The sequence below is a fragment of the Pundamilia nyererei genome, unplaced genomic scaffold (assembly GCF_000239375.1).
Source record: "Pundamilia nyererei isolate P.nyererei 1_Seehausen unplaced genomic scaffold, PunNye1.0 scaffold00425, whole genome shotgun sequence".
Classification (NCBI taxonomy): Eukaryota; Metazoa; Chordata; class Actinopteri; order Cichliformes; family Cichlidae; genus Pundamilia; species Pundamilia nyererei.
The window spans coordinates 4,780-17,726 of NW_005187826.1; the positions used below are offsets into that span (position 1 = coordinate 4,780).

The 12,947-nt window shown below is 44.3% G+C and overlaps 1 protein-coding gene across 3 annotated transcripts; it reads right to left on the bottom strand.

Annotated features, from left to right (window-relative positions):
* Positions 1–28: 28 nt before the first annotated feature.
* On the bottom strand, positions 29–12,255 carry adisspa (adipose secreted signaling protein a). 3 transcript variants are annotated; one of them, XM_005753387.2, is made up of 6 exons: positions 12,125–12,255; positions 10,623–10,695; positions 8,913–9,049; positions 8,417–8,570; positions 5,913–6,038; positions 29–390 (listed from the first exon to the last, which is right to left on the bottom strand). In XM_005753387.2, the coding sequence occupies exons 2-6, from the start codon at positions 10,639–10,641 to the stop codon at positions 290–292; spliced, it is 537 nt and encodes a 178-aa protein (XP_005753444.1). In that variant the 5' UTR covers positions 10,642–10,695; positions 12,125–12,255; the 3' UTR covers positions 29–289. The 3 variants fall into 3 exon arrangements, with proteins under 3 accessions (XP_005753444.1, XP_005753445.1, XP_005753446.1); XM_005753388.2 differs by having other exon boundaries at positions 12,018–12,255; XM_005753389.2 differs by having other exon boundaries at positions 279–390; positions 5,938–6,038.
* Positions 12,256–12,947: the final 692 nt, after the last annotated feature.

A 12,947-nucleotide genomic window follows, 5' to 3' on the forward strand; every position in this document is an offset into this window, starting at 1 on the left:
GTGTGTGTGTGTGTGTGTGTGTGTGTGTGTGTGTGTGTGTGTGTGTGTGTGTGTGTGTGTGTGTGTGTGTGCGTGTGCTGTAACACTGGTTTGACTGGCCCCAGCAGCAGAGGCATTATGGCTCTATGGCAGCCTCGTGTAAATGTAATTGCATGACTGTGACTGTGATGTGATTTTCAGGGCAGTTTGTTTGTCCTTCAGATGAATTCTACTTATTATGTATGGATCCATGTTTCTCTCTGTACTGCACCCTGACCCAGTCACTGAGTATGATCAGGAGTGACACTCTTCATATCTTCTTACGATCACTGCTGTGCTTTGTGTGGGCATCTTTCCTGGCACCGAGACACCTCACCCCCTCCAGCAGCATGGGGGTGCCGTGATGTGGGTCTGGACAGAGGATAAAAGGGGAAGATGTCAGAGTAGATGGAGAGATGCCGGCAGGGAAAAACTATGTGACATTCCATGAAATGCTTAGACAGCGTAGCCAAGCAGGCTGTAGTTACTGAAATAACTTTAGCTCTTAGTAGCAGAAAAATGGTTTCTTTTCTTTATGACAACTTAATGAGCTCTTTCTTTTTTCTTTTTTTGTCTGTCCTGTCCAGCGCTGTAGCAATGCTAAAGATTTATTTTCCCAAATGGATCATTAGAGCTTTTGGTATGTGGGTCCAATAGATTATGATGGTTTATTCAATCTTTACTTATTTATCTATTATATTTTTAAGTTGTTACAATCAGAACGGACAGCACCACAGGACGGGAAAGACAAGGACAAGAGAAGTTGTGAAGAGACTCAACAGAAGGAGAAGGAAAGAAAAACAGATGAGAAGAGAGACGGAGAGAAAAGACCTGCTGAAAAAAAACAAGCAAAAGAAAACAACACAGCAGGAAACCACGGCAACAGCCAACATCAGCATCAGTAACAGTAAATAATAAATACTGAATGTTACTCAGCAGCATGAAGGACTGATAATGATGTTTAGAGGCAGAATAACAGTGGAGGTCTTCATCACTGAGTTCATGTTTGGAACTTTGATTTCTGTTTTGGGGGTTTACAGGTTATTTTGGAGGTGTGGTCTTAAACTTTTGATCAGCTGTAAAACAGCCTGTTTCAGTTTAAACGTTGTTTTCATTAAACTGCATGATCAGAAAATGATTTTGTCTCACTCCCATTTCTCCTTGTTCCATGTTGAAGCTACTGGGAACCTTGTTAAGATCCAAACATGCAAAAATATGATTTTGTGTCATTTTTCAGGTGGTCTTAAACTTTTGATCGGGACTGTAACATCACTCCAGATAAGAATCCTTTTTTCTTTCTCATCCTCTTGCGTTAACATCTGTTTAACTTATTAATATCAGTTAGTCGATTCAAGGTGATGCCATAACTATTTCCACACCCATGTAAGCGACATTAGCCATACACACATGACTATGGGCACGCTAAGGTCACAGCTGCACACACGTGTTCTCAGCCTGCTATAACTCTAGACAAAGGGGAGCAGCAATTTTAACGCATAGAAATGTTAATTTTATAGTACTCAACATGGTTATAGACACAGAGGGTAGAAGAAGAAAACAAAAATATTCAGGAACTTGGAAAAAAAATCTAATCCTTATAAGAGGATTATGTGTCCCAGCAAGATCAGGAAATAATTAACAAAATACGCAAAACAAAACTAGAATTAAATGAAATTATTAATTAAAAAAACTCAATTCTTAGTACAAAGACTTGGCTTGCAAACTTTTGAATACGGTAACAAATCCGGTCAATTCTTAGCTAACCAGTTAAAAAAGAAAGAAAGAAAAAAGAACTATATGTGCTGTTAAAGATTTATCTGGGAACATAATATATGACCCTGAAAGAATAAACAGTCTGTATTTTCCACAGATAAACCCATCAAAAAATTGATCAGTTTCTTGATAACGTCCTCCTTCCGAAACTACCAGACAGGTAACGAATAGCACTGGATTCTCCGCTGACATCAGGTGAACGCCAGGAAGCAATGTTTTTAACATTTGTAATGCGTGTTTGCACCATTAAGCCTGAAGGTGGCGCTGCCACTGGCTTTTCTTAACCTCTCTCACTTCACTGCAAACAAAATAAAGTTGAGTGCAGCCTGAAAAAAGAAAGATACCACAGCGTCACTGAAACTCACTCGAACATTGGAGGGTCACATTGTCACGGTCCAGTTTGAGTTCTTGTATTTTTATATTATGGTTTATGTTCTAAGTCCTTGGTTGTACGGTTTTGATTATTGTCATTTCCCTAGGTTTCAGTTATGGTTGTCAAGATAAGATAAGATAAGATAAGATAAGATAAGATAAGATAAGATAAGATAAGATAAGATAAGATAAGATAAGATAAGCTTTATTAGTCCCACACATGGGAAATTTGGGTTTAGTTCTTAGGTTTTGTGTGATGGCTTCCCTATGTTCCATGTTGTGTCTACTGTGCCTTTCTGCCCCATGTTTCAGGTCTCTATGTTCTGTCTCCCCAGTCTGTTAAGTTTACATGTCTTGAGTTCAGTCAGTGTGTTTCCTGTTTCACGTTGAAGGTCTGTGTCTCATGTCAGTGTTTCTAGTTTTGCTTCCCTTGTCTAGTTCAGTCTAATTACTCCCAGCTGTGCTCTCCTTCTGTGTCTCATTACCCTCGTTATCCTTCAGTGTATTTAAGCCTTGTGTTTCTCTTTGTTAGTGTCACGTCCTCCCTCATAGCTGTGTGTGATTCTCCCCGAGTCTCCTCGTGTATTAGTTTTTCCCAGTTTAGTTTGCAATGTTTTGTATCACCTTTATTTCTGTTCAGCAATTAAAGCTGCATTTTTTAGTTAAGTTCCCGCTCTGGTGAGTTTGCGTTTGGGTCCTTCTCCTGCTTGCACACAGCTGTTTTGTGACACACATTTACCCAAAACTTCTTTTCAAGTGGGCCCCGTTGCCTAACGTTCGCTCCCCCAGCCTCGCCAACTGATCGAAGTGAGTACTCCCGAACATTAAGCATGTCTGGGTCCACACAAGGGTTCCATCAGCACAGTGTGCAGTGACCAGCAGCCCAACAATGGCTGCCATTGTTGGGCTGCCAGCAGGAGGGTCTCTCGTGGCGGCCACCAACTACTATCAAAGGTGCATCAGCTCTACGTGCAGCAGCAGCTCATGTGGTGAAGTCATCCCTCACATCCAGGACTGCAGCACCTGGTAGTCCAGCTTCTTCTTTGATAAGCAGCCCCACTGGGATGACCCCACTGACTGAGGAGGCACAGCACAAGGCGGGGGTCTTGGGTGTGGTGACGAACAGTCCGATCACCTGTGTTTCCTGGGAGATGGTGATGTAGCAGCAGGCGACTGGGAGCATTGATGCGGGTAGCCCCACCTCCTCGTGATCCTGTGTTCTCTCTTGGTCCACGCCACCACACTTGATGGAGAATCGAACCATCAGCCAATGCTAGGTGACGGGAGGAAGTCGTGTTTACAGCCTTACTTTCTGTTTTTCCTTCTTTCGTCATAGTGTGGCTGCGTCTTCTGTTCCTCTAACCTCACTTTTTAAATTAACAACCAATAATAAACTTTAAAAAAAAAAACAGAAGCAGCCAATAATGACCTCTCTGTTGGTGCTCGAGCCTGCTTTGGGTTTCTTGGGTTACTGGTGTGGTGCGGATGGCCTAAGCCGGCAGCACAGGCCCTGGTGTAATTTAGATGACCATCCATGTAGGCTCTAATGGGAGGAAGACGAAGGCCACTCTTGAGTCTCTCACCTCCCACTACCCACTGGAATGCCCTCATGACCAACTCCATTGCCGTGATAAATGCCAGAGGGGAAATCGTGCAGCCTGCCATTACTCCAATTCCCAGGTGTTGCCAGGCTGTGGTGGTGTTCTCAGCTGTCACACAAAACTGTAAATCCTTAAAGTGGGTCTTGACCAGTCCTGTGATGTGGTTTGGTACGCTGAAATAGTTGAAGGCCATCCACAAGATCTAATGCAGAACTGACCAAAAGGCGTTGGCAAGGTCTAAAAAGACCACGTGATGGTCTCTTTGTTCTTTCTCAGCAGTTTGAATCTGGTGCCAGATGACGCTGGCATGCTCCAGACATCCAGAGAAGCCCCGCCTTCTGCACTGATGTGTCAATATAGTTGTTTCTTTGCAGGAAAGCAGATAGTCTTTGGGCCAAGACACTGAAGGAGATTTTTCCCTCTACGTTCAGCAGGCTGATCTGGCGAAACTGTCTGATGGATGAGGAGTTCTTCTCCTTAGGGATCAGAATACCTCTTTCTCTTCTCCAAGCCTTTGGAATCACTCCTTTCTGCCACGCTACCTTTATCAGCGTCCACAGGTATTTGAGGACTCGTGGGGTGTTTTTGTAGAGCCTATATGAGATGCCATTAGGTCCTGGGGCCGATGCTGCTCTTGCCTGCTTCACTACCTTCTCCACTTCACTCCATGTTGGTGGTCTTATGTCCATTTGGTGTTCAGGTGCCTGGATAGGTGGCATATCAGTCGGAATGATAACTGGTTCATGCCTCTATCAATTTCCTGCTGTCTCCTGGAATTTAACTGGTTGAAATGGCCTTTCTGCTCTGAGTCTTGTTCTTTACCCCACATCGCTCAGCCCCATAGCTGTAGATGATGGTTCCCAGGTTCTCCAGCTTCCTTTCAACTGGACCCTTTTGTTGATCTAGTATAAGAGCCAGACCCACTCTCTTTTCTCACTGGATCTGGGCCACAGAATCTGATCTTTCCTACCTTCCATCTTCCTTTCCCTTGCTGGTAGTGGTTGGCTAGACTCAGTGTTGGAAGACTCTGTTAGCTGTTTCTGAATGAGCTCTGGGCTGGTTGATGGTGTTGATTGTGGCTGGCTTGGAAATGTGTTGCTAGCTGTTGGTGGCTAAACTCCAAGCTAGCGGCTGATATTAAGCTAGAGCTAGAATCTAATATTTCAAGGCCCATGTCAGTTGTTAGTTTTGGCCAGCCACAAATGCAGTCCTGCAGCTTCTTTCCTACCATCATTGATGGTCCATTATTTGCAATGCTGGTTGATCTATTCATCGGTGGTACCGTTCCGTGGTTCGTTGCCATTAAATCCATCCGGAAAGGGTCTTCTTTCACCCCTGCTCTCGCAGACCCTTCTCTTTTGAGACTTCTGTAGCAATAATGGGTGTACCCAGGTACGCTAAAAAACGCTGGGTCCTGCTGGTATGAGGCACTAACCCACACCAGCCCCATTAGGGTCTATTCCCTCCTGTCAGCAGTCTTTCCAGGCTGTCATCTGGTCTTTCCCTGATTCTCAGCTGCCCATTCGCAGCGGTCACTGGTGGTAAAAAACTACATTTCCGCGAAAATGACGTCACTTCCAATTTCGGGCAGAACATGGCGGACATGCGATAGTTCGCGCTGATGGACGGAGGAAGTGTTATGAACAGCTGATCGGATCGGCAAAGTGTGTTTCTGGAATATTATGTTTTTGTTGCTGCAAGCGCTTTTTATGCAGTTTTTGCAAAGCTTTATGTGGAAGGAAACTGTGACCGAAGACAAGCTGATGGCATAAGATGTAAGTACAACTCCTCCGGTTTCATATGCAAAAAAAAATTTTGCGCTAGCTCACGTGGTTGCAGTGCTACCGGGATTTAAAAATAGTTACGCAAAACGGAGCGTGCTGCTCTGACCGGTTTTAAAGGGTTAAAATCTCCACATATCCTTTCTTCAGGACTCCTTCCACCTTAACAAGAATCTCAGTTCCAGATGTACTGAAGCATAATACTCATACTATAATGTTTCACTGTGCTGCACTGTGTCCTGTTGAACTGTGTTTGATCTGTGTACAGTCAACAAGGTAATAAAGATGCAGTCCTGTATGATTAGGACCTGTTTACTCTGTCTGTGCGCGCGTATGTGTGTGTATCTGTCGGTGCACAAGCACCTACCAATGACCCTGGCCTGGAGTCTGACCTTTAGACTGCTGTCTTTTCTCCCTCTGGTTACCATGGTGATCTCCTCCTGTTGCACCCCCTCCTGGTGAGTTCTGTATTCACATGTTACCTTTACACCTCCTAAAGAGAACGAGGGAGTGAGGAAGGAGACAAGTTATTCATACGCAGTCTGCACCACGCTGAGTCCAATGAACTTTAGAAACATCATCAATGCAGTTAAAGGAATACTTTAGCCCCAGGTGTACCAACCCTGTGCTGCGGCATATCTATGTCTAATGTATCAAAGACTGCATTTACCTCAAGCAGCAAAGAACAGAACATTCAGCACTCCTAACTCTAACAAGCACAGACTCAGTAACTCTGATGCCATCTTAACCCTGAGTGACGATGTTCTAATGTAATGCTTAAATAAGTTGTAGACAGTCTTCTTCAAACGTTTTGCTATAAAAGGAAACTTTGAGATTGGTATTCGGCTCGACGGCCGTCTGTTTTTTTTTAGGTGTGGTTGCACAAAAGCTGAAGTATTCTGGGACACAGCCAGAGGACAGACAGTTGGTAAGTGCAGAAACAAACAGTGACATCCAAAGCTTGAAGAACGTTTTTGTTGCACCACAGATCTTTAAAGCTTGTCCTCAGAGACTCAGTCTGTTCACTGAAAGCCATCAGTGCTTTCATTTCTTGTTATTGTAGCGGAACACTCTTCTCCTTACCCTCCCTCTTGTCTTTTATGATTGAAAATGTCTTTATTCATCCAGGGTAGCCATTTTGGACACTGTGGACCGGCATGTCTATTACACACTTTGCTGTGACAGTGGGTTGAACGTCCACACTCCAGTGAACTCATGTGTTGGTATCTTCCCCTCTAATTACAACCCAGTTCTTGCTTATCCAGGACATTGAAGCTGTTCCTGGACGGGGAAATTCAGGAATGTGGTTGATTTATTTTTTTGTGGCTGTTCCTTTGAAGACTAGATCCATGCAGCTGCAATGAAGGAGAGCTGACTGGTTTGTTTGGTTTAGCTCCTTAGTGCTAAACCAAGCCTGGGAGGTGTTGAGGTGCTAGAGAGATGAATCCAGCTGTTTCTGCTGAGACACTGGCAACAGCAGTCAGCTGACTCTTGATCTCAAACCTGCTCGAGAGCAGAGATCTGTTATTGCGGTACTGAGATGCTTGGGTCGGGCAGAGACAGTGTCACAGCTGTATGGAGAGCTGAGCTTTGGCATACTATTACAGACGAGAGCTCAAATACTGGGCCTGCTGACACGAGGCAGACTCGAGTTTTGTTCTACGTAGGCTTCCAGGATTGCTTTTAACCCAAGATGGCTTATGCTCAGTTTATTCACACGGGCTAATCAGTGTAATGTAATACAATCATTCAGTTACTCAGGGTTTTAATTTAGGTTCGTACTTTCAAAAATAGCGAGGTGTTACCAATATTCTCAGCACAGAGACGCAGACGCTGCCACAGACAGTTGACACTAACGCCATATTTTGGTTTCGTTTTTAGGTTTTCACTTCCTGGTGTTGGGAAATGTGACCATGCATATACATTTTCCTTAGGATGTCTTTCTCCCCTAACCCCAATCGGTCGCAGCAGATGGCCCCGCCCCTCCCTGAGCCTGGTGCTGTCGGAGGTTTCTTCCTGTTAAAAGGGAGTTTTTCCTTCCCACTGTCACCAAAGTGCTTGCTCATAGGGGGTCATATGATTATTGTGGGGTCTTTACCTTATAATATAAAGCACCTTGAGGCAACTGTCGTGATTTGGTGATATATAAATTTGAATTTCAAAATACATTTCTTGGTTACAGACTTGTGTTGTGCTCGTGTGAAAAGATTCCACAGAAACATTAGTCCCAAAAAGTAATATTCAATTCAATTCAATTTTATTTATATAGCGCCAAATCACAACATAAGTCGCCTCAAGGCGCTTCATAAAACCCAACAATCATATGACCCCCTATGAGCAGCACTTTGGCGACAGTGGGAAGGAAAAACTCCCTTTTAACAGGAAGAAACCTCTGACAGAACCAGGCTCAGGGAGGGGCGGGGCCATCTGCTGCGACCGGTTGGGCTGAGAGAAGTAAGACAGGATAAAGACATGCTGTGGAAGAGAGACAGAGATTAATAACAGATATGATTTAATGCAGAGAGGTCTGTTAACACATAGTGAGTGAGAAAGGTGACTGGAAAGGAAAAACTCAATGCATCATGGGAATCCCCCGGCAGCATTGCAGCATAACTAAGGGAGGATTCAGGGTCACCTGGTCCAGCCCTAACTATATGCTTTAGCACAAGTGAGGACGCTGGTGGACAGAGTCTAAGGAGCTCCTTAGACTAGCATGACCTGGATTACTGAGAACCTACAGACTTACTGCTGGGCAGAGAACCTAACCCACCATGGTCACCTGCTCTGTGCAGCAACAGTCTGCTCCACAACACTGCAGGTTAGACATATGTGCAAGCATGTCCTGAAGTATGCCTGTACACCTATACTTACCCTCCAGTGTGGAGTTAATACGCTGGACCCGCAGGCTGGGCGACCTCCGAGATGGAGAAGAGGAGGGAAGACATGAGAGCTCTTTGCCCAGTGTGGGGACATCTGGGACAGTGAAGACAATCTCATAACAGTGGTGGCTCTTCAGGAAACCAGCCTTGACAGAGGAGCGACGTGTTAGAGGCAAAGAGTAGAAAACATGGATCAAATAGCTCAGGAGGATGTGGGCTAACACAGCCCGTGGTGTCACATTTTCATGGCTCAGTTTAATGTTGTTTTGTTGTTCCACCATTCCTCAGCCGGACTTTACATTTTACAAATGTATCCGGATGAAACATCCATGAACATGGAAATCAATCAAATCGTAAACCAGGAGACTTTCTCTGCTCATTCATGAAAACACCTTGTGGTCATTTTATCAACACTTCACCTGAAAAATCGCTTACAATGATGAAATCATGACGAACAACTGTGTTCGTTTGACGGTGTGCAGACACACCTTCACCAAGTAGCTGCCATCCTTCTCTGAGACAGCAATGAGCGTAGCGACGTTCGACTGGTCATCTCTCCGTGTTGGAGAGCCAGGGGGCTCGTCATCGTCAGGGAAACGCACCCCACCTGCTTTGGACGTAGAGCCTGGGGACAGACCGGTAACATCAAACCACGGCAACCGTAGAAATGAACACAACTGCTGTCAACGTGTTTGCTGAGATGGAGAACAGCAAACCGATACAATCTGAGAGCATAACACCAACTACTGTACTGTCACATTATTAGGTACACCTGTTCCACTGCTCATCACAGCAATCCAAACATCTAATCAGCCTTTGACATCAGCAGGAATTTAAAGCATTTAGACAGGACGGCCTGCTGGAGCTCAAACTGAGCATCAAAGTAAGAAAGATGAACGTGGCATAGTTCATGATGTCAGGCGGGCTGCTGTGAGTATTTCAGACATTGTCGATGGGCTGGGTTTATCCTGCATAATCATGTCTGCTATCACCAAGGTTAGACAAGAGGAGACGGACTCCAACAGCCTCAACAGTCACCAGATTTCAGTCCAGCACAGCATCCTTGGGATGTGCATGAAAGGGAAATTTGGATGAGCAGGAATTTGATTGAAAGCATAAATGCAATGCTGGACTGTATTCAGGAAAGTGAGCGATCTGGAGCTGTGGCTGACAAAAGTACAAAATGCTTAAGTGAGAAGTGCATCAACACAGTAGCAAATGAAAATCTTTAGTAGTGAAGCACGTGTAGAGACAGCAAAGGTGTGTGTGAAGACAATAAGATTGTTTGATGTGGGTGAGGAGGTGTGTTACTGACTTTTGTGCTGTGGGCCAGTTGAGTCAAAACAACCTAAAAAATTGTAGTAAAACAATTCAGTTCCATTTTATACAGTGGCGACTCACAGCAACAGCTGCTTCAAAGAAACATCTGGATGGACTATGTGCTGGACCAGTGCTTCCTACAGCACAGCACCAACTGCAACTCATCAGCTGCAGAACGATGCAGCACAGACACGATGTGATATTCCCATGTGTGTCTCAGTTAGACATTACAGCTTTCTCTACAGTTTGTGAATCAATATGAAAAATGCTTCCAAATCGGTTGTAGCTCCATAGGACACACACCGATTGTCATGTGGTACTTTTCTACTCTGCTTAAGCACTCAGAGAACAGCTGGTAGCAGCTGTGGCTCAGCAGACCATCGACAAATCAGAAGGTAGGTGATTTAGATTCTCCTGCTCTTAGATTGCAAAGACGAGCAGAAGGTGCGAGGCTGATGAGAATCTGTGACCAAAACAACACAAGCGACAGACGGACCAAAGGACCCCGTCATTGTGATTCACTGATGCTAAAACTTCAGTGTTGGATGGGTTACAGCAGAGAGAATGTAAACTACATGGCATAACGCAGTCAGAACATTTTGATGAGCTGGATTGTTTTTGGTGCTCATTTTCAGTGCAGACACATATTTTTAGAAACATACAGGAAAAAAACAACAAACACAAACAGAGCCGTTAAAAGCACAGTGAGAAAATATCATGTGCTTTCTGCATTTGCCAGGCCCTCTGCTCATTCAAATCACCTGTACCTGTACTACTTGCCACTTTATCACGAAACGGGATACAGCGCCCCCTGGTGGTTTCAAATAAAGGCCAGTCACAAGTAGCATTCATAAACACACAAGCAGCATCACACTCACCTTTTCTTCCTGTTGCCATGGTGATGTGGTTAGGATTTAGGTTAGACAAAACCCGAGTACTGTCATCACTGACCTGAGTGTGAGAGCACAGGGAGACAGAGCACGGTGTCACAGCTCTGTGGTGGAGATGGACAGTACAGACCGATATCACATGGTGTCTTCCTCCACGTCCTTCTTTGTCCTGTTGTCCCATTTTTACTTTAGTCTATTATATCCCTTGGATATGAATACCAGTCAAATATAATCTGTCACTGATTTTTTTTTTCATCAGTCCGAGACCACAAATTGATTATTTGGATAGAGTACAACTGCCACTCTGATTTTTAAAGCTCAGTCACTGCAAACTGACCAGGCTCTCCTTTATGACCTGCAGCTGGTCTGATCTGGAGAACTAAGGAGCAGGAGCCAAAGTTCATTTTGATCAATTTCTAATTTCAGCACAAAGCAACAGCCTTGTAAAGGAAAAGTATGTGCAGAGATAAAACTGGTGACAGAAAAGAGCCACAGGACGAGCCCTGGAGCCATGGGCAGAGAGGGGAACAAGAACAAGCGCGCACAAAAGTTTGCTGTTGCTTTCAGTAGTTTTTCTACAGAGTCAGATAAACACACAACATGGAGACATGCACAGCACATGACACTGTGTGCTGTTCTGGCCCACAGACAGGTGAGCTGTCAGCATCACAGGTCATGGGTTGTCTTATTTCACTGCTAGTAAAAAAATAAATATGATCCATGTATTTGTTGCTATTTCACTGTCACATAGGCGTTTTTGTTTTTTATTGCACATGATGAAAACTCTTTGCTGCCACAGGTTTTCACTGTTGTGTGGTCTGATTACCAGCACTGATATCTCCTCTCTTCTACTATGTAAAGCTTCCCTATTTAAATTAAATAAATGAGAAAATATTCTTTTAAAAAATTAGTAAAATTCAAGAAATTCAACTGAAATGAGTTGAATGATGATTACTCGATATTGTAGCCTGCCCATTAAATTATTAGAGGCTTTCTTCTAATTCCAAGATCATCAGTAACAATTACAACACAGTAATCCAGCGATTATTTGTCTTACAATACATTTAAGTGGCTTTTTGCTGCAGTGCTTTACAAATGAAGCTGGATCCCGCACAGCGCGCTGCTGTGTCCGCGCTACACACAGAAATCAAAACGGTGAAAATGCTCCGTGCTGTTTTTATCACAGCGTGTCCAAAAGCTTTTGGAATCACTTTAATATCGACCGCTGAAACGTCTCAGTGTCACGGGAGCTTAAAGAGGACAACACCCATCCTGCTCAGCTGTACGGAGGGACGCAGGCACCTGAGGGCTTTGTAACACTGGGCAATAATGCGCTATATAACCATTCGGGATGCATAATAATAAAAGCAGGGTGCTACTTACAGGGACTGTGTCAACCCGTCAAACACAGATCCACACCCATCCAGGCTGCATCCTGCACCGACCTGCTGGTACAGCTAAACGCACGCAGTCACATAGGAAGTACGTACCGCTTAGTTCAGATCATCTGCGCGCTTCCCGCTCTGGCGTCCGTCTTTGGGCAGCTGGCAGGATGCTGCTGTGCTCTACATGCACACTCACGTGTCCCGCGCGCGGACTGCTCGGCGGACACGCGCGTGTAGCAGACAGCCACACAGCGGGCACAGATGGTCACCGTTACATAACAAGGCGCGTCAGATGGGTCCAAATGTCCGGTTTCCACCGCGGCGTTAAGGCCTCACACGTGTAAGACTCAAAGCAGAGTGTACCTGGTAAAATGTCTGTTTCTACTATTTCCATCTATTATTTCAGGATTTTACTCAGAAATGTTAACTGTATGTTAACCAAGTCTTGCCACTTACATATGATCAAACCTCCAACCTTGCCATTAGTAGATGACCTGCCCAAATCTCCTGAGACACAGCCATCCCATTTATGTAGAATGTATCATTTAGAGGCACTCTGAACAACCTGAAGATGTGCCGAGTCAAAAGTCACCCACGGTAGGCACGAATCTGTCAGTGGCACAAACACAAACAATGACTTCTTTTTTCACTTCATTAAGTTGGAGAAAGCTGCACTCTAAAAGGTAACCAGGCCTTTTACCTCCACTTGATTAAATCCATGGCTGCAACATAAAAATTCTAATTTATTGATTAAGACCAGTGTTGGGTAAGTTACTTTAAAATAGTAACTTAGTTACATTACTAGTTACTTCTCTCAAAAGTAACTCAGTTACTTCAAGTTACTCATTACTTTCAAAGTAACTAGTTACTAGGGAAAGTAACTTTGGTTTTACTCAGAATTCTCTTGTTAATGTGTTGCTTCCATAAC